At 48.2% G+C, this 22,011-nt stretch overlaps 1 protein-coding gene across 1 annotated transcript in view; it reads right to left on the bottom strand.

The window, feature by feature from the left end:
• The window catches only part of slc15a2 (solute carrier family 15 member 2), a 237,643-nt gene that overhangs the window by 151,897 nt on the left and 63,735 nt on the right, over window positions 1-22,011 (bottom strand). The window contains exons 4-6 of the mRNA XM_072259699.1: window positions 8,111-8,201; window positions 3,630-3,707; window positions 2,231-2,313 (exon numbers count right to left, since the gene is read on the bottom strand). Of these exons, the coding sequence (XP_072115800.1) occupies window positions 2,231-2,313; window positions 3,630-3,707; window positions 8,111-8,201 (252 nt within the window). The remainder of the gene's footprint in view (window positions 1-2,230; window positions 2,314-3,629; window positions 3,708-8,110; window positions 8,202-22,011) is intronic.

Raw genomic sequence — 22,011 nt, 5'->3', positions numbered from 1 at the left:
TCCTTCAATTTATTTTGGCCAACTCCTCTCTCATACTTTTATAGATATGTAAAAAGGAAAAGACTGGTAAAGACAAATGTAGGTCCCCTGCAGACAGAAACAGGTGAATTGATTATGGGGAGCAAGGACATGGCAGACCAATTGAATAATTACTTTGGTTCTGTCTTCACTAAGGAGGACATAAATAATCTTCCAGAAATAGTAGGGGACAGAGGGTCCAGTGAGATGGAGGAACTGAGCGAAATACATGTTAGTAGGGAAGTGGTGTTAGGTAAATTGAAGGGATTGAAGGCAGATAAATCCCCAGGGCCAGATGGTCTGCATCCCAGGGTGCTTAAGGAAGTAGCCCAAGAAATAGTGGATGCATTAGTGATAATTTTTCAAAACTCGTTAGATTCTGGACTAGTTCCTGAGGATTGGAGGGTAGCTAATGTAACTCCACTTTTTAAAAAAGGAGGGAGAGAGAAACCGGGGAATTATAGACCGGTTAGCCTAACGTCGGTGGTGGGGAAACTGCTGGAGTCAGTTATCAAAGATGTGATAACAGCACATTTGGAAAGCGGTGAAATCATCGGACAAAGTCAGCATGGATTTGTGAAAGGAAAATCATGTCTGACGAATCTCATAGAATTTTTTGAAGATGTAACTAGTAGAGTGGATAGGGGAGAACCAGTGGATGTGGTATATTTGGATTTTCAAAAGGCTTTTGACAAGGTCCCACACAGGAGATTAGTGTGCAAACTTAAAGCACACGGTATTGGGGGTAAGGTATTGGTGTGGGTGGAGAATTGGTTAGCAGACAGGAAGCAAAGAGTGGGAATAAACGGGACCTTTTCAGAATGGCAGGCGGTGACTAGTGGGGTACCGCAAGGCTCAGTGCTGGGACCCCAGTTGTTTACAATATATATTAATGACTTGGATGAGGGAATTAAATGCAGCATCTCCAAGTTTGCGGATGACACGAAGCTGGGCGGCAGTGTTAGCTGTGAGGAGGATGCTGAGAGGATGCAGGGTGACTTGGATAGGTTAGGTGAGTGGGCAAATTCATGGCAGATGCAATTTAATGTGGATAAATGTGAAGTTATCCACTTTGGTGGCAAAAATAGGAAAACAGATTATTATCTGAATGGTGGCCGATTAGGAAAAGGGGAGGTGCAACGAGACCTGGGTGTCATTATACACCAGTCATTGAAAGTGGGCATGCAGGTACAGCAGGCGGTGAAAAAGGCAAATGGTATGCTGGCATTTATAGCGAGAGGATTCGAGTACAGGAGCAGGGAGGTACTACTGCAGTTGTACAAGGCATTGGTGAGACCACACCTGGAGTATTGTGTGCAGTTTTGGTCCCCTAATCTGAGGAAAGACATCCTTGCCATACAGGGAGTACAAAGAAGGTTCACCAGATTGATTCCTGGGATGGCAGGACTTTCATATGAAGAAAGACTGGATGAACTGGGCTTGTACTCGTTGGAATTTAGAAGATTGAGGGGGGATCTGATTGAAACGTATAAGATCCTAAAGGGATTGGACAGGCTAGATGCAGGAAGATTGTTCCCGATGTTGGGGAAGTCCAGAACGAGGGGCCACAGTTTGAGGATAGAGGGGAAGCCTTTTAGGACTGAGATTAGGAAAAACTTCTTCACACAGAGAGTGGTGAATCTGTGGAATTCTCTGCCATAGGAAACAGTTAAGGCCAGTTCATTGGCTATATTTAAGAGGGAGTTAGATGTGGCCCTTGTGGCTACGGGGGTCAGGGGGTATGGAGGGAAGGCTGGGGCGGGGTTCTGAGTTGGATGATCAGCCATGATCATAATAAATGGCGGTGCAGGCTCGAAGGGCTGAATGGCCTAATCCTGCACCTATTTTCTATGTTTCTATGTTTTTCTATACCACTATAATTTCCTTTACTCCACTGAAATACTGCTACCTCAGACTACTTTCTCCCTATCAAATTTCAAGTTGAACTCAATCAGATTGTGATCACTGCCTCCTAAGATATCCAGGGATTCCTTCAAAACAGAGCTGACTAATTTCTTCAGCCAGAGGGTGCTGAATCTGTGGAATTTGCAGCCACAGATTGCTGTAGAGGCCAAGTCATTAGGTGTCTTTGAGGCAGAGATGGAGTAGACTTGATGGGCTGAATAGTCTAATTCTGCTCGTCTACCTTATGGTCTTATAGACCCATCATATGCAAATTAACTGTAAGGAAGGATGATCACTGAATACTTACCCCAATACACTTACAAACTTCAACCAAGATATTGCCCTGTGGAGGAAGCTTTTTGTACATACTGCTGCCAGACAGGAAAACGACTAAACAAAAGGAAAAATGAACCAAATTAGTGCTTCTTTTATCAAGACCATGTTTTGCTCTATTGTCAAAGAGCTGTCAGTGTTTCTTTCCTCCCTGGATATGTGGGGTCTCTAGAGTGTTATACTTCGTGACAAACCCACTGCAAACACATGATAGCCACAACGAGACATATGAGGTGGACAGGGTCACTAACACCATTGAGCTCTTCAAGTAAACTGGATCTGCAGATGACACCCAGATTGGGGGTGTAGTGGACAGTGAGGAAGGCTATCATGGCTTGCAGAGTGATCTGCGTTAGCTAGAAAAATAGGCTGAAAAATGGCAGATGGAATTTAAAGCAGACAAGTGCGAGGCTTTGCACTTCGACAGGACCAACCATGGTAGGTCTTACACAGTGAACAGTAGGGCACTGAGGAATGTAGAGGAACAAAGAGATCCTGGAATACAGATCCATAATTTGTTGAAAGTGGCGTCATAGGTAGATAGGGTCAAAAAGAAAGCTTTCAGGACTCTATTCTTAACATAGACTAAGAGAAGATTTGATAGAGGTATACAAAATTATGAGGGTATAGATAGGGTAAATGCAAGCAGGCTTTTTCCACTGAAGTTGGGTGGGACTCAGAGGTCATAGGTTAAGGGTGAAAAGTTAAGAGTTTAAGGGGAACATGAGGAGAAAGCTCTTCATTTGGAGGGTCAAGAGAGTGTAAAATGAGCTGCCAGCATAAGTAGTGCATGCAAGCTCAACTTCAAAGTCAAAGGGAAGTTTGGATAGGTACATGGATAGTAGGTATATGGACGGCTATAGTCCTGTTGCAGATCAATGGAAGTAGGCCGTTTAAATGGTTTTGGCATGAACTAAATGGGCTGAAGTACCTCTGTATTTCTCTATGATTCTAAATTACGCACGTTCATGAATTTCAGGTAGATTGGCCATTGCGTCATTTGCACGAGTTCAAAATCCCAGAACATACCACCCAATAGGCCTTGTGGGAGCACCTTTATCACAAAGGCTCAGAAACAGATCAGCATGCAAATCTTGGGTAGGGCATTCTAGTCTTATTAACAAAGCCAATTATATAAGAATAAATACGTCCAAGGTATCATATTACCAAGATTCAGGATACGCAGCTGTAGGAACTAGGATGCCCATACATTTATTGTGGGGTTGAAGGTTTCAACCTTCAAGTACCCAGTGTTTCAGCTAACACCAAGGGACTCAGTGGACAGTACAAAGGGGGATCGGTGAGTCATCCCGGCAGCAATGAGTGCAGAATGTTCATAAGGATGGCTTGTTGAGGGTGTTCTTTCAGCTTACCTAATGCTATCACCATGAGAGCAGCAGGAACACCAAAAGCTAAAGCGTAACACTCGCCACCAAAACACGTTACGCCAGCTGAAAACACAAGACAACGTCAAGGAGGGCAGAAACACTGAATATGTATTCTTAGCACAGAAGAGGAGGTTCATGAAAATCACTTTGGAACTGAAAGAGTTAACAATGAGAAGCATTTGATCGCTCTAGGCCAGCACTCAGGAGCTTAGAAGAATGGGGGTGGGGAGAAAGAGCTCATTGAAACCTATTGAATATTGAAAGACCTTGGTAGAATGAATGTGCAGATGATGTTTGGATCTCCAACACTGACAGTTTTCAACACATCTTTCCAGGGAGACCTTGAGGAAATTCTTGGAAGAACAAGTACATCTTTTGAGTATATCCCTTACAGAAACTTTAACAGTGTTGATGTACGAAAGAATCTTGGGGTCCAAATTAGTCCCCTGTAGGAGGTGGTTTGGTTGTCGGCCGCTCGACCATGGTTTTTCGGTCGGGCGCTGGATACTCGGAGAGATTTGGTGGGGGGGGGGCGCGGGCACCCGGCGCTTGGCCGGGGGCCGTGGTCGAGTGGTTGGCAACTTGGGCTGGCTCCCCCACCGGACTTAGTCTGGTGAGGAGGGTGTGAGGACACCCAGCAGGACTCAAAAAAAAACAAGACCTGACAAAGGGCGGATGAGCTCCTTGTGAGCCAACGGCCATCTTCCGTGGAAGAGATTAAAGCCTCACCATGTATCTACGAATCGTACGCTATGGGCACTGCACCGTGTGCCTGGACCTGCCTAAGGCCTCCGCCTAAGGAAGGGCCAAGCTCAAAGAAGCGGCCACGGCTGGAGACCAACATGGTCTCGGGCTCGAGTCCGGCGGGGGCGGCGGCGGGCGGTGCCAAGGCGGCCAGTTAGAACAAACTAGAGGAGAGGCTGTACTCAGTGCTGTCGCAAGATCGAAGAAGATGGAGGTGCATAGCCGCCAACTCTGGATTCGGGATGGCACCCACTGACTGATTGAGGTGGCAACACAGGTAGAGAGGATGGTAAAGAAGGTATATCACATGTTTGCCTTGAAACGATTTGGGAAATTGAGTAGATGGGTCAGGAAGTTACATTGAAGTTGCACTACATTTGGAGTACTGTGTGCAGTTCTGGTCACCCCACTACACAAAGGAAGTGGAAACTTTAGAGAGGGTGTAGAATAGCGATACCAGGATGCTGCCTGGATTAGGGGTATGAACTCTTGGGTTGTTTTCTCTGGAGTGTCAGAGTCTGAAGGGAGACCTGATAGAAATGTATAAAGTTATGAGAGGCATAGATAATGTGGATAGTCAGAATCTTGTAGCCATGGTAGAAATGTTAACTACTAAAGAACATATGTAGGTCCCCTACAGACAGAAACAGGTGAATTGATTATGGGGAGCAAGGACATGGCAGACCAATTGAATAATTACTTTGGTTCTGTCTTCACTAAGGAGGACATAAATAATCTTCCAGAAATAGTAGGGGACAGAGGGTCCAGTGAGATGGAGGAACTAAGGGAAATACATGTTAGTAGGGAAGTGGTGTTAGGTAAATTGAAGGGATTAAAGGCAGATAAATCCCCAGGGCCAGATGGTCTGCATCCCAGAGTGCTTAAGGAAGTAGCCCAAGAAATAGTGGATGCATTAGTGATAATTTTTCAAAACTCTTTAGATTCTGGACTGGTTCCTGAGGATTGGAGGGTGGCTAATGTAACCCCACTTTTTAAAAAAGGAGGGAGAGAGAAATCAGGGAATTATTGACCGGTTAGCATAACATCGGTGGTGGGGAAACTGCTAGAGTCAGTTATCAAAGATATGATAACAGCACATTTGGAAAGCGGTGAAATCATCGAACAAAGTCAGCATGGATTTGTGAAAGGAAAATCATGTCTGACGAATCTCATAGAATTTTTTGAGGATGTAACTAGTAGTGTGGATAGGGGAGAACCAGTGGATGTGGTATATTTGGATTTTCAAAAGGCTTTTGACAAGGTCCCACACAGGAGATTAGTGTGCAAACTTAAAGCACACGGTATTGCGGGTAAGGTATTGGTGTGGATAGAGAATTGGTTGGCAGACAGGAAGCAAAGAGTGGGAATAAACGGGACCTTTTCAGAATGGCAGGCAGTGACTAGTGGGGTACCGCAAGGCTCAGTGCTGGGACCCCAGTTGTTTACAATATATATTAATGACTTGGATGAGGGAATTAAATGCAGCATCTCCAAGTTTGCGGATGACACGAAGCTGGGCGGCAGTGTTAGCTGTGAGGAGGATGCTGAGAGGATGCAGGGTGACTTGGATAGGTTAGGTGAGTCGGCAAATTCATGGCAGATGCAATTTAATGTGGATAAATGTGAAGTTATCCACTTTGGTGGCAAAAACAGGAAAACAGATTATTATCTGAATGGTGGCCGATTAGGAAAAGAGGAGGTGCAATGAGACCTGGCTGTCATTATACACCAGTCATTGAAAGTGGGCATGCAGGTACAGCAGGCGGTGAAAAAGGCGAATGGTATGCTGGCATTTATAGCAAGAGGATTCGAGTACAGGAGCAGGGAGGTACTACTGCAGTTGTACAAAGCCTTGGTGAGACCACACCTGGAGTATTGTGTGCAGTTTTGGTCCCCTAATCTGAGGAAAGACATCCTCGCCATAGAGGGAGTACAAAGAAAGTTCACCAGATTGATTCCTGGGATGGCAGGACTTTCATATGATGAAAGACTGGATGAACTAGGCTTATACTCGTTGGAATTTAGAAGATTGAGGGGGGATCTGATTGAAATGTATAAAATCCTAAAGGGATTGGACAGGCTAGATGCAGGAAGATTGTTCCCGATGTTGAACAAGGGATCACAGTTTGAGGATAAAGGGGAAGCCTTTTAGGGCCGAGATTAGGAAAAACTTCTTCACACAGAGAGTGGTGAATCTGTGGAATTCTCTGCCACAGGAAACAGTTGAGGCCAGTTCATTGGCTATATTTAAGAGGGAGTTAGATATGGCCCTTGTGGCTAAAGGGATCAGGGGGTATGGAGGGAAGGCTGGTACAGGGTTCTGAGTTGGATGATCAGCCATGATCATACTGAATGGCGGTGCAGGCTCAAAGGGCGAATGGCCTACTCCTGCACCTATTTTCTATGTTTCTATGTTTCTATATACTGTACCTTTGTATCATCCGCACACTTTGCCACAAAACCATCAATTCCATTATCTAAATCACTGACAACCAATGTGAGAAGCAGTGGTCCCAATACTGACCCCTGAGGAATACCACTAGTTACAGCAGCCAATCAGACAAGGCCTCCTTTTGTTACCACTCGCCGCCGCCTGCCTGTCAGCCATTCCTCTATCTATACTAGTATCTTTCCTGTAATGCCACAGAATTTTATCTTATTAAGTTGCCTCATGTGTTGCACCTTATCAAATGCCTCTGAAAATCCAAGTAAGTCTATTGCCTCTCCTTAGTTCATCCTGCTCGTCACTTCCTCAAAGAACTCTAACAGATTTGTCAGGCAAGATTCCCTTTGCTGACTTTAAATTATTTTATCATTAGTCTCCAAGTACCTCGAAACCTCATCCTTAATAATAGACTCCAACACTTTCCCAACCACTGAGGTTAGGTTAACTGGACTATAATTTCCTTTCTTTCGCCTTCCTACTTTCTTAAAGAGTGGAGTGACATTTACAATCTTCCAGTCCTCCGGGACCATGCCAGAATCAAGTGATTCTTGAAAGATCATGACCAATGCATCCATCATCTTTGCAGCAACCTCTCTCAGGACTCTGGGATCCAGTCCATGTGACTTACCCACCGTAAGACCTTTCAGTTTGCCTGGCACTTTTTTCCTTTGTAATAGCAATGGAATTCATTCTTGCTCCCTGACACCCACGGACCTCTGGCGCGCTGCAAGTGTCTTCCACCATGAAGACAGATGCAAAGTACCCATTAAGTTCATCTGCTATTTCTTTGTCCCCCATTATTACCTCAGCAGTACCCCAATATCAACTCTCACCTCCATTTTACTCTTTATATAACTGTAAAAACTTTTGGTATCCTGCTTTATATTATTGGCTCGTCTGCCCTCATATTTCATCTTCTCCCTTCTTATAGCTGTTTTAGTTGTCTTTTGTTGGATTTTAAAAGCTTCCCAATCATCCAACTTCCCACTCACTTTTGTTAACTTATATGCCCTTTCCTTGGCTTTTATACATGTCAGTGATTGATTGAGAAATATTGTTGGGATGGGGTTGTGGAACGTGTTGTCTTTTGAGCAGATTCCAATTAGGAGATTGTGACTAAAACTGAAGCTTGAAGACTGTAAGGATGTGGAGGTCTCAGACAAGGATTGAATTAGGTCAAGCACTATCTGGCCCAATAACCTACATGTAACCACCAAGAGAACATGTATTAATGAACAAATGCAATTCTTATGGAGAAATACAATGCCACACTGACCTCGAAGTATGGGAGTGACGATGGTAGACAGTAAGCTTCCTGCATTAATAGACAGATAGAAGAAGGAAAAGAATCTTCTTCGTTCAAGGGTCTGAAATGTAATAGCAAAAAGTTAGGAATGATAAGGTGATCCAGTGCTTTGTTAAAGTATTCAAGATGATGTACCAAATCCACTAAGTAGATCCTTGACTTACTCATTGGGAGACCACTGTCATTGTGGATCAGCGATAACATCTCCCTGCTGATAATCAGTACTCCTGCACCTCAAGGATGTGTGCGTAGCCCACTGCTCCAATCTCTCTACACCCATCACTGTGTGTTTAGGCACAGTTCAAATGCCATCTACAGTATAAATTTGCCGTTGACACAGCTGTTGTTGGTAGAATCTCAGATGGTGAGGAAGTGTACAGGAGTGAGACAGTTGAAATCACTTTAGGTCTGTAAGACCAAAGAATTGATTGTGGACTTCAGGAAGGGAAAGTTTAGGGAAGCCCTTCCCTGATTTATATCTGCTCAGCTAGGACAGTAGAGGTGCCAGGCAAGACAGTAGAATGCTCCTCTTGCAGGATATGGGAAGGCAGGGAGACAGCCAGTGTCCTAGACGACTACAACTGTAAGAAGTACTTACAGCTGCAGCTTCTAACAAACCACATTAACTGGAACTGGAAGAACTCCGTATCATTCAGGAGACTGAAGTGGTGATAGGTAGGATATATAGAGAGGGAATTACACCCTAGGTGCAAGGCACAGGAAACTAAGACTACGTCCACACTATGCCGGATAATTTTGAAAACGCTGGTTTTGATTAAAAACGACAGGCGTCCACACTAAGCGTCTTTCAATATATCTCCGTCCACATTAGACTGATATTTGGGGGAATCTCCTCCTACTGGGCACACGCAGGACCATCAGAAAACAAGCGAAGATGAAACGGTATACTTAGTGCGTGATTGTCCAGTTACAGAGTAGAAAAACTTCAAAGGACTTGCTCTTGGCTCTCACGCAGGAAGACTTAAAACTAAAAAAAACAAATACTGGAGAGTATGGAGGCAACCGACAGGAAGTTCACGGACAGTATGACCCGGCTGATGACGAACATTGAAAAACTGACTAACTCTGTTGCATTAATAAAGCACCTTGTTAAATGTATAAAACGTCTGCATCAGTGTTATCTTGTATTTCCATACAATGTTACATTAGGCTGTTACACATCTATTGTCAGAGAAGTACTTGCAAAAATAGGTGAACCACCTTCATATAAGCAAGGACAGAAAACAGGGCAAAGTGAGTATACTTATTTATTCAGTAAGCTAGGGGTCAAAGTATTTGGTGAGTACATTTCTAACCCTTCTGGCTTCAGTCTCGTTGCCGTCTGTTCTGAAATTGTTAGGTGGTTGTGTCCAAGAAAACAACGAAATGCCGTGCTGCGTCCATCTGTTCTGGCACGTCATGACAGCGTTTTTAAATAGTCAAAAAAGCTCACTTTACAAATTAACTCTCACGCTGTTCACACCCACCGCGCGTTATAACAGCCATACGGCAGTGCTTGCGCAGTACCAAGCAGAAGCAGAAAAAGCATTGTTGTTGTGGTGTTGTCATTACAGTGTTTTTAAATCTCTCTGTTTACCCCGTACACACTACAACGGATATTAGGCTTTTTCAGATTTATTCACTCTGGAGATCGTTCTTGAAAATCTCCGTTTTCAGGGGATGAAAACACCGTTTCAGTGTGGACAGAAGGTCAAAACGAAGAGAAAAAGTTTCGTTTTCAAAATTATTCGGCATAGTGTGGACGTACCCTAAGTGACCGTCAGGAAGGGAAAAGGGGTTTTGGAGCCAGTGCAGAGTACCTCTGTGGCCATCCCCCTCAACATCAGGAACAGCACTTTGGATACAGAGGAAATGAGGCCACAGGTCAGGGATACAAGTGCATTTAAGGAAATGAGGGTTTTAAACTCCCAATTCTGACTATCTTGCTGGCAAATGTGCAGTCTCTGGTGAATAAAACTGATGACCTCAGAAATAGGGTGCTGAATCAGAGGGACAGTAGGACCGTCTGTGTCCTTTGTTTCACAGAATCCTGGTTAACCCCATCCATACCGGAAGCAGCTATTCAGATCCACGGGTTTACTGTACACTGTTAGATAGATCTATAGAGTCTCTCAAAAGCAGAGGTTGAGGAGTATTAGATTAGATTATGAGGACACTCAGTCCTCGTTTATTGTCATTTAGAAATGCATGCATGCATTAAGAAATGATACAATGTTCCTCCGGAGTGATATCACAAAAAAAACAGGACAAACCAAAGACTAACACTGACAAGACCACATAATTATAACATATAGTTACAGCAGTGCAAAACAATACCATAATTTGATAAAAAGCAGACCATGGGAACAGTAAAAAAAACCTAACCTAACTCAGTCTGTGTTGAGTCCGTTAAAATCAGCCAATGCATCTTGCAACAGAATGAGCTAATTGGTAAACGTAATGTAACACTGCCAAGCAATGTATACAACAACTGGTCAATGTAACACAGCCAAGCAATGTGTATCACAACTGGTCAAAGCAGTGGGAACAACAGTTACTCAACAGTGTAAACGCCAAAAGTAATAGATACTCTTTATCCCAAACCTAGTTCACACTGTGCAGTTCGGCAATGCAATGTATACCAGGAATTCAGCAGCTCAGACAGCATCTGCGTAGGGAAATGAACAGTTGGCCACAGATGCTTCCTGGCCTGCAGAGTTCCTCCAAAAGCTTGTTTTTTTAAATCTCTGCACTGCAGCATCTGTCATCACTGGTGTCTCAAGTACAGATGAAAGCCAGATAATGGCGAAGTATACACAACAATGATAGTCAGAATTTAGACACTAATAATAAACGTGATTCTGATTGAGAAATACCCCCATCGCACCCCTCCCCCCGCCCAAGACATGCCCTCTTCCACCTCCAGGGAGGAGGTACAGGAGGTTGAAGACACACATTCAACTAGTAGAATGCTCTGCTCTCCTTTCCCTCCACACTAATCTTAACCTCACCATCAAACCCGCAGACAAGGGAGGTGCAATAGTAGTCTGGAGTACTGACCTCTATCTTGCCGAGGCCCAGAGCCAACTCTCAGACACCTTCTCTTACTTACCTCTCAAACTAAGGAACACCAGGCCATTGTCTCCCACACCAGTCCCTATACACCTCCATCCCACACCAGGAAGGCCTCAAAGCCTCCGTTTCCTTCTGGACACCAGACCTATCCAGTTCCCCACCACCATCACTCTCCTCTGCTTAGCGGAACTTATCTTTACAGTAGAGGAGGCCGTGGATAGACATGTCAGAATGGGAATGGGATGAGTCGGCTGGGGTGATATACTGTGTCCGGTGCTCCCGATGTGGCCTTTTATATATTGGCGAGACCCGACGCAGACTGGGAGACCGTTTTGCTGAACACCTATGCCCTGTCCGCCAGAGAAAGCAGGATCTCCCAGTGGCCACACATTTTAATTCCACGTCCCATTCCTATTCTGACATGTCTGTCCACGGCCTCCTCTACTGTAAAGATGAAGCCACACTCAGGTTGGAGGTACAACACCTTATATTCTGTCTGGGTAGCCTTCAACCTGATGGCATGAACATTGACTTCTCTAACTTCCGCTAATGCCCCACCTCCCCCTCATACCCCATCCGTTATTTATTTACATACACACATTCTTTCTCCCTCTGTCCCTTTCACTATACCCGTTGCCCATCCTTTGGGTCCCTCCCCCCCCCTTTCCTTCTCCCTGGGCCTCCTGTCCCATGATCCTCTCATATCCCTTTTGCCAATCACCTGTCCAGCTCTTGGCTCCATCCCTCCCCCTCCTGTCTTCTCCTATCATTTCGGATCTCCCCCTCCAACTTTCAAATCTCTTACTAACTCTTCTTTCAGTTAGTCCTGACGAAGGGTCTCGGCCTGAAACGTCGACTGTACCTCTTCCTAGAGATGCTGCCTGGCCTGCCGCGTTCACCAGCAACTTTGATGTGTGTTGCTTACCTCCAACTGATGCCTGCCCTCATATTTACCCGGTCCATTTCTGACAACTCCCTCCCCTTTCTCAATCTCACTGTCTCTATCTCCCGAGACAGCTTATCCACCAATGTCTATTACAAACCCATGTACTCTCACAGCTACCTGGACTATACCTCTTCCCACCCTGTTACTTGTAAAAACGCCATCCCCTTCTCTCAATTCCTCCATTTCTGCCGCATCTACTCTCAGGATGAGGCTTTTCATTCTAGAATGAAGGAGATGCCCTCCTTTTACAAAGAAAGAGACTTCCCTTCCTCCACCATCACTGCTGCCCACAACTGCATCTCTTCCATTTCACGCACGTCTGTTGTTATCCCATCTTCCTGCCACCCTACCAGGGAAAGAGTTCCTCTTGGCCTCACCTACCACCCAATCAGCCTCCATGTCTAGCACATTATTCTCTGAAACTTCTGTCACCTCCAAAGGGATCCCACCACCAAGCTCATCTCTCCCTCTCACTTTCTGCCTTCCACAGGGATCGCTCCCTACATCATTCCCTTGTCCATTCATACCTCCCCACTGATCTCCCTCCTGGCACTTACCCTTGCAAGCGAAACAAGTGCTACACATGCCTTTACACCTCCTCCTTTACTACCATTCAGTTCCCTGAACAGTCCTTCCAAGTGAGGCAGCACTTCACCTATGAGTTTGTTGGGGTCATTTACTGTCTGGTGCTCCTGGTGTGACATCAGTAAGACCTGACGTAGATTGGGAGACCACTTAACCGAGCATCTACGCTCCGTCTGCCAGAACAAGCGGGATCTCCCAGTGGCCACCCATTTTAATTCCACTTCCCATTCCCATTCTGATATGTCTATCCACGGCCTCCTCCATTGTCGTGATGAGGCCACACTCAGGTTGGAGGAACAACTCCTTATATTCCGTTTGGGTAGACTCCAACCTGATGGCATGAATGTCAATTTCTCAAACCCACCCTCTTTCCTTCTCCGTTTCCCATCCCCTTTTCACTCTCTCACCTCATCTCCTTGCCTGCCCATCGCCTCCCTCAGGTGCACCTTCATCCTTTTTTCTCATCCATAGCCTTCTGTCTCTTTCACCAATCAACTTCCCAGCTCCTTACTTCATCCCTCCCCCTCAAAGTTTCACCTATCAGCCGTTGTTTCTCTCTCCACTCCCTCTACCTTTTAAATCTACTCCTCAGCTTTTTTTCTCCAGTCCTGCCTAAGGGTTTCAGCTCAAAACATCGACTGTTATAGAATGCTGTCTGGTCTGCTAAGTTTCTCCAGCATTTTGTGTGTTTCTTTCCCTCTGTCATCAGATTTCTGAATAGTTCATCCCTGAACACTATATCACTATTCCACTTTCATGCTACATGTGTATTTAATGTTTTTGTAACTTAATGTAAGTTGTTATGCCTGCATTATACTGATGCACCTAAGCAATAAATTTCATGATTTATCTCTGTGACAATAAACACGATTCTGTTTCTATTGTTATTTTAAAAAACAATGTTAATTTATAAAAAAATTACGAATAAAATTCTAAAGGGATTGGACAGGCTAGATGCAGGAAGATTGTTCCCGATGTTGGGGAAGTCCAGAACGAGGGGTCACAGTTCAAGGATGAAGGAGAAGCCTTTTAGGACCGAGATTAGGAAAAACTTCTTCACACAGAGAGTGGTGAATCTGTGGAATTCTCTGCCACAGGAAACAGTTGAGGCCAGGTCATTGGCTATATTTAAGAGGGAGTTAGATATGGCCCTTGTGGCTAAAGGGATCAGGGGGTATGGAGGGAAGGCTGGTACAGGGTTCTGAGTTGGATGATCAGCCATGATCATACTGAATGGCGGTGCAGGTTGGAAGGGCCAGATGGCCTACTCCTGCACCTATTTTCTCTGTTTCTACGTTTCTATAATTACGAAACAAATTTCACCTGGATACAGGCAGTCCCCAGGATCCAGCTCAACTAACCTCCCTTAGTCCCAGAGACTGCAACTTTAACATCAATGTGTTAATCCATTGTGAGCTGTTTTGGGCCCCTTATCTAAGAAAGGATGTACTGGCACTGGAGAGAGTCCAAAGGTAGTCCACAACAATGATCCCAGAAATGAGGAGTATTTGACTGCTTTAGAAGGATGAAGGGGAGTCTCATTGAAACCTATCAAAAATTCAAAAGCCTAGATAGAGTGGCTGTGGAGAGGATGTTTCCTGTAGTGTGGGGGCCTAAGACCAGAGGGCACACTCTAATAGAGGAACATCCATTTAGAGAAGAGATGAGGAGGAATTCCTTCAACCAGGGTGTGGTGAGTCTGCGGAATTCATTGCCACAGACAGCTGTGGAGGCCAAGTCATTGGATATATTTAAAGCAAAAGTTGATAGGTTCTTGGTTAATAAGGGCATCAAAGATTACTGGGAGAAAGCAGGAGAATGGGGCTCAGAGGGTTAATATACGAGCCAGGATGAAATGGTGAAGCAGATTCAATGGGCAGAGTGGTCTATTTCTGCTCTGATACCTTTTGGTCTTATTGGCTAAAAACTGGTCGATCACAGAATGCACCACACACCTGGCCCTCCTCAAACTGGTCGATCACAGAATGCCTCACACACCTGGCCCTCCTCAAACTGGTCCATCACAGAATGCCTAACATACCTGGCCCTCCTCAAACTGGTCGATCACAGAATGCCCCACACACCTCGCCCTCCTCAAACTGGTCGATCACAGAATGCCTCACATACCAGGTCATCCTCAAACTGGTCGATCACAGAATGCCCCACACACCTGGCCCTCCTCAAAATGGTACACATCTGGTCCTCCTCAAACTGGTCGATCACAGAATGCCTCACATACCTGGCCCTCCTCAAACTGGTCGATCACAGAATGCCCCACACACCTGGCCCTCCTCAAACTGGTCGATCACAGAATGCCTCACACACCTGGCCCTCCTCAAACTGGTGGATCACAGAATGCCCCATACACCTGGCCCTCCTCAAACAGGTCGATCACAGAATGCCCCACACACCTGGCTCTCCTCAAACTGGTCGATCACAGAATGCCTCACACACCTGGCACTCCTCAAACTGGTCGATCACAGAAAGCCCCACACACCTGGCCCTCCTCAAACTGGTCGATCACAGAAAGCCCCACACACCTGGGCCTCCTCAAACTGGTCGATCACAGAATGCCCCACACACCTGGCCCTCCTCAAACTGGTCGATCACAGAATGCCTCACACACCTGGTCCTCCTCAAACTGGTTGATCACAGAATGCCCCACACACGTAGCCCTCCTCAAACTGGTCGATCACAGAATGCCTCACACACCTGGCCCTCCTCAAACTGGTTGATCACAGAATGCCCCACATACCTAGTCCTCCTCAATCTGGTCGATCACAGAATGCCTCACACACCTGGCCCTCCTCAAACTGGTCGATCACAGAATGCCCCACAATCCTGGCCGTCCTCAAACTGGTCGATCACAGAATGCCCCACACACCTGGACTCCTCAAACTGGTCGATCACAGAATGACCCACACACCTGGCCCTCCTCAATTGGTCGATCACAGAATGCCTCACACACCAGGTCCTCCTCAAACTGGTCAATCACAGAATGCCCCACACACCTGGCCCTCCTCAAACTGGTCGATCACAGAATGCCTAACACACCTGGCCCTCCTCAAACTGGTCGATCACAGAATGCCCCACACACCTCGCCCTCCTCAAACTGGTCGATCACAGAATGCCCCACACACGTGGCCCTCCTCAAACTGGTCGATGAGAGAATGCCTCACATACCTGGTCCTCCACAAACTGGTCGATCACAGAATGCCTCACACACGGCCCTCCTCAAACTGGTCGATCACAGAACGCTCCACACACACCTGGCCCTCCTCAAAATGGTACACACCTGGTCCTCCTCAAACTGGTCGATCACAGAATGCCTCACATACCTGGCCCTCCTCGAAATGGTCGATCACAGAATGCCCCACACACCTGGCCTTCCTCAAATTGGTCGATCACAGAATGTCCCACACACTTGGCCCTCCTCAAACTGGTCGATGACAGAATGCCTCACACACCTGGCCCTCCTCAAACTGGTCGATCACAGAATGCCTCACACACCTGGTCCTCCTCAAACTGGTCGATCACAGAATGCCCCACACACCTGGCCCTCCTCAAACTGGTCGATCACAGAATGCCCTACAAACCTGGTCCTTCTCAAACTGGTCGATCACAGAATGCCCCACACACCTGGCCCTCCTCAAACTGGTCGATCACAGAATGCCCCACACACCTGGCCCTCCTCAAAACGGTACACACCTGGTCCTCCTCAAACTGGTCGATCACAGAATGCCTCACATACCTGGCCCTCCTCAAACTGGTCGATCACAGAATGCCCCACACACCTGGCCCTCCTCAAAATGGTACACACCTGGTCCTCCTCAAACTGGTCGATCACAGAATGCCTCACATACCTGGCCCTCCTCAAACTGGTCGATCACAGAATGCCCCACACACCTGGCGCTCCTCAAACTGGTCGATCACAGAATGCCCCACACACCTGGCCCTCCTCAAACTGGTGAATCTCTGAATGCCCCACACACCTGGTCCTCCTCAAACTGGTCGATCGCAGAATGCTCCACACAACTGGCCCTCCTCAAAATGGTCAATGACAGAATACCTCACACACCTGGCCCTCCTCAAACTGGTCGATCACAGAATGCCCCACACACCTGGCCCTCCTCACACTTGTCGATCACACGATGGCCACACACCTGGCCCTCCTCACACTGGTCGATCTCAGAATGCCTCACACACCTGGCCCTCCTCACACTGGTCGATCACAGAATGCCTCACACACCTAGCCCTCTTCAAACTGGTCGATCACAGAATGCGTCACACACCTGGCCCTCCTCACACTGGTCGATCACAGAATGCCTCACACACCTGGCCCTCCTGAAACTGGTACACACCTGGTCCTCCTCAAACTGGTCGATCACAGAATGCCTCACACACCTGGCCCTCCTCAAACTGGTCGATCACAGAATGCCTAACACACCTGGCCCTCCTCAAACTCGTCGATCAAAGAATGCCCCACACACCTCGCCCTCCTCAAACAGGTCGATCACAGAATGCCCCACACACGTGGCCCTCCTCAAACTGGTCGATCACAGAATGCCTCACACACCTGGCCCTCCTCAAACTGGTCAATCACAGAATGCCCCACACACCTGGCCCTCCTCAAACTGGTCGATCACAGAATGCCCTACATACCTGGTCCTCCTCAAACTGGTCGATCACAGAATGCCTCACACACCTGGCCCTCCTCAAACTGGTCGATCAAAGAATGCCCCACACACCTGGCCCTCCTCAAAATGGTACACACCTGGTCCTCCTCAAACTGGTCGATCACAGAATGCCTCACATACCTGGCCCTCCTCAAACTGGTCGATCACACAATGCCCCACACACCTGGCCCTCCTCAAACTGGTCGATCACAGAATGCCCCACACACCTGGCCCTCCTCAAACTGGTGAATCTCTGAATGCCCCACACACCTGGTCCTCCTCAAACTGGTCGATCACAGAATGCTCCACATAACTGGCCCTCCTCAAAATGGTCAATGACAGAATGCCTCACACACCTGGCCCTCCTCAAACTGGTCGATCACAGAATGCCCCACACACCTGGCCCTCCTCACACTGGTCGATCACACGATGCCCCACACATCTGGCCCTCCTCACACTGGTCGATCTCAGAATGCCTCACACACCTGGCCCTCCTCAAACATGTCGATCACAGAATGCCTCACACACCTGGCCCTCCTCAAACTGGTCGATCACAGAATGCCCCACATACCTGGCCCTCCTCAAACTGGTCGATCACAGAATGCCCCACAATCCTGGCCCTCCTCAAACTGGTCGATCACAGAATGCCCCACACACCTGGACTCCTCAAACTGGTCGATCACAGAAAGACCCACACACCTGGCCCTCCTGAAACTGGTACACACCTGGTCCTCCTCAAACTGGTCGATCACAGAATGCCTCACACACCTGGCCCTCCTCAAACTGGTCGATCTCAGAATGCCTCACACACCTGGCCCTCCTCACACTGGTCGATCACAGAATGCCTCACACACCTAGCCCTCTTCAAACTGGTCGATCACAGAATGCCTCACACACCTGGTCCTCCTCAAACTGGTCGATCACAGAATGCCCCACACACCTGGTCCTTCTCAAACTGGTCGATCACAGAATGCCCCACAAACCTGGCCCTCCTCAAACTGGTCGATCACAGAATGCCCCACACACCTGGCCCTCCTCAAAATGGTACACACCTGGTCCTCCTCAAACTGGTCGATCACAGAATGCCTCACATACCTGGCCCTCCTCAAACTGGTCGATCACAGAATGCCCCACACACCTGGCCCTCCTCAAAATGGTACACACCTGGTCCTCCTCAAACTGGTCGATCACAGAATGCCTCACATACCTGGCCCTCCTCAAACTGGTCGATCACAGAATGCCCCACACACCTGGCGCTCCTCAAACTGGTCGATCACAGAATGCCCCACACACCTGGCCCTCCTCAAACTGGTGAATCTCTGAATGCCCCACACACCTGGTCCTCCTCAAACTGGTCGATCGCAGAATGCTCCACACAACTGGCCCTCCTCAAAATGGTCAATGACAGAATACCTCACACACCTGGCCCTCCTCAAACTGGTCGATCACAGAATGCCCCACACACCTGGCCCTCCTCAAACTTGTCGATCACAGAATGCCTCACACACCTAGCCCTCTTCAAACTGGTCGATCACAGAATGCGTCACACACCTGGCCCTCCTCACACTGGTCGATCAGAGAATGCCTCACACACCTGGCCCTCCTGAAACTGGTACACACCTGGTCCTCCTCAAACTGGTCGATCACAGAATGCCTCACACACCTGGCCCTCCTCAAACTGGTCGATCACAGAATGCCTAACACACCTGGCCCTCCTCAAACTCGTCGATCAAAGAATGCCCCACACACCTCGCCCTCCTCAAACTGGTCGATCACAGAATGCCCCACACACGTGGCCCTCCTCAAACTGGTCGATCACAGAATGCCTCACACACCTGGCCCTCCTCAAACTGGTCGATCACAGAATGCCCCACACACCTGGCCCTCCTCAAACTGGTCGATCACAGAATGCCCTACATACCTGGTCCTCCTCAAACTGGTCGATCACAGAATGCCTCACACACCTGGCCCTCCTCAAACTGGTCGATCAAAGAATGCCCCACACACCTGGCCCTCCTCAAAATGGTACACACCTGGTCCTCCTCAAACTGGTCGATCACAGAATGCCCCACACACCTGGCCCTCCTCAAACTGGTCGATCACAGAATGCCCCACACACCTGGCCCTCCTCAAACTGGTGAATCTCTGAATGCCCCACACACCTGGTCCTCCTCAAACTGGTCGATCACAGAATGCCCCACATACCTGGCCCTCCTCAAACTGGTCGATCACAGAATGCCCCACAATCCTGGCCCTCCTCAAACTGGTCGATCACAGAATGCCCCACACACCTGGACTCCTCAAACTGGTCGATCACAGAATGACCCACACACCTGGCCCTCCTGAAACTGGTACACACCTGGTCCTCCTCAAACTGGTCGATCACAGAATGCCTCACACACCTGGCCCTCCTCACACTGGTCGATCACAGAATGCCTCACACACCTAGCCCTCTTCAAACTGGTCGATCACAGAATGCGTCACACACCTGGCCCTCCTCACACTGGTCGATCACAGAATGCCTCACACACCTGGCCCTCCTGAAACTGGTACACACCTGGTCCTCCTCAAACTGGTCGATCACAGAATGCCTCACACACCTGGCCCTCCTCAAACTGGTCGATCAAAGAATGCCCCACACACCTGGCCCTCCTCAAAATGGTACACACCTGGTCCTCCTCAAACTGGTCGATCACAGAATGCCTCACATACCTGGCCCTCCTCAAACTGGTCGATCACAGAATGCCCCACACACCTGGCCCTCCTCAAACTGGTCGATCACAGAATGCCCCACACACCTGGCCCTCCTCAAACTGGTGAATCTCTGAATGCCCCACACACCTGGTCCTCCTCAAACTGGTCGATCACAGAATGCTCCACATAACTGGCCCTCCTCAAAATGGTCAATGACAGAATGCCTCATACACCTGGCCCTCCTCAAACTGGTCGATCACAGAATGCCCCACACACCTGGCCCTCCTCACACTGGTCGATCACACGATGCCCCACACATCTGGCCCTCCTCACACTGGTCGATCTCAGAATGCCTCACACACCTGGCCCTCCTCAAACATGTCGATCACAGAATGCCTCACACACCTGGCCCTCCTCAAACTGGTCGATCACAGAATGCCCCACATACCTGGCCCTCATCAAACTGGTCGATCACAGAATGCCCCACAATCCTGGCCCTCCTCAAACTGGTCGATCACAGAATGCCCCACACACCTGGACTCCTCAAACTGGTCGATCACAGAATGACCCACACACCTGGCCCTCCTCAATTGGTCGATTACAGAATGCCTCACACACCTGGCCCTCTTCAAACTGGTCGATCACCGAATGCCTCACACACCTGGTCCTCCTCAAACTGGTCGATCACAGAATGCCCCACACACCTAGCCCTCCTCAAACTGGTCGATCACAGAATGCCCAACATACCTGGTCCTCCTCAAACTGGTCGATCACAGAATGCCCCACACACCTGGCCCTCCTCAAACTGGTCGATCACAGAATGCCCCACACACCTGGCCCTCCTCAAAATGGTACACACCTGGTCCTCCTCAAACTGGTCGATCACAGAATGCCTCACATACCTGGCCCTCCTCAAACTGGTCGATCACAGAATGCCCCACACACCTGGTCCTCCTCAAACTGGTCGATCACAGAATGCCTCACGTACCTGGCCCTCCTCAAACTGGTCGATCACAGAATGCCCCACACACCTGGCCCTCCTCAAACTGGTCGATCACAGAATGCCCCACACACCTGGCCCTCCTCAAACTGGTGAATCTCTGAATGCCCCACACACCTGGTCCTCCTCAAACTGGTCGATCGCAGAATGCTCCACACAACTGGCCCTCCTCAAAATGCTCAATGACAGAATGCCTCACACACCTGGCCCTCCTCAAACTGGTCGATCACAGAATGCCCCACACACCTGGCCCTCCTCACACTGGTCGATCACACGATGCCTCACACACCTGGCCCTCCTCAATTGGTCGATTACAGAATGCCTCACACACCTGGTCCTCCTCAAACTGGTCGATCACAGAATGCCCCACACACCTGGCCATCCTCAAACTGGTCGATCACAGAACGCCTCACACACCTGGTCCTCCTCAAACTGGTCGATCACAGAATGCCTCACACACCTGGCCCTCCTCAAACTGGTCGATCACAAAATGCCCCACACACCTGGCCCTCCTGAAACTGGTACACACCTGGTCCTCCTCAAACTGGTCGATCACAGAATGACCCACACACCTGGCCCTCCTCAAACTGGTCGATCACAGAATGCCTAACACACCTGGCCCTCCTCAAACTCGTCGATCACAGAATACCGCACACACCTTGCCCTCCTCAAACTGGTCGATCACAGAATGCGTCACACACATGGCCCTCCTCAAACTAGTCGATCACAGAATGCACCACATACCTGGTCCTCCTCAAACTGGTCGATCACAGAATTCCCCACACACCTGGCCCTCCAGAAACTGGTACACACCTGGTCCTCCTCAAACTGGTCGATCACAGAATGCCCTACACACCTGGCCCTCCTCAAACTGGTCGATCACAGAATGCCTAAC

The sequence above is a fragment of the Mobula birostris genome, chromosome 6 (assembly GCF_030028105.1).
Source record: "Mobula birostris isolate sMobBir1 chromosome 6, sMobBir1.hap1, whole genome shotgun sequence".
Lineage (NCBI taxonomy): Eukaryota > Metazoa > Chordata > Chondrichthyes > Myliobatiformes > Myliobatidae > Mobula > Mobula birostris.
Note: the sequence above shows the minus strand (reverse complement) of the source record. Positions and strands in the feature narration are given on the sequence as shown.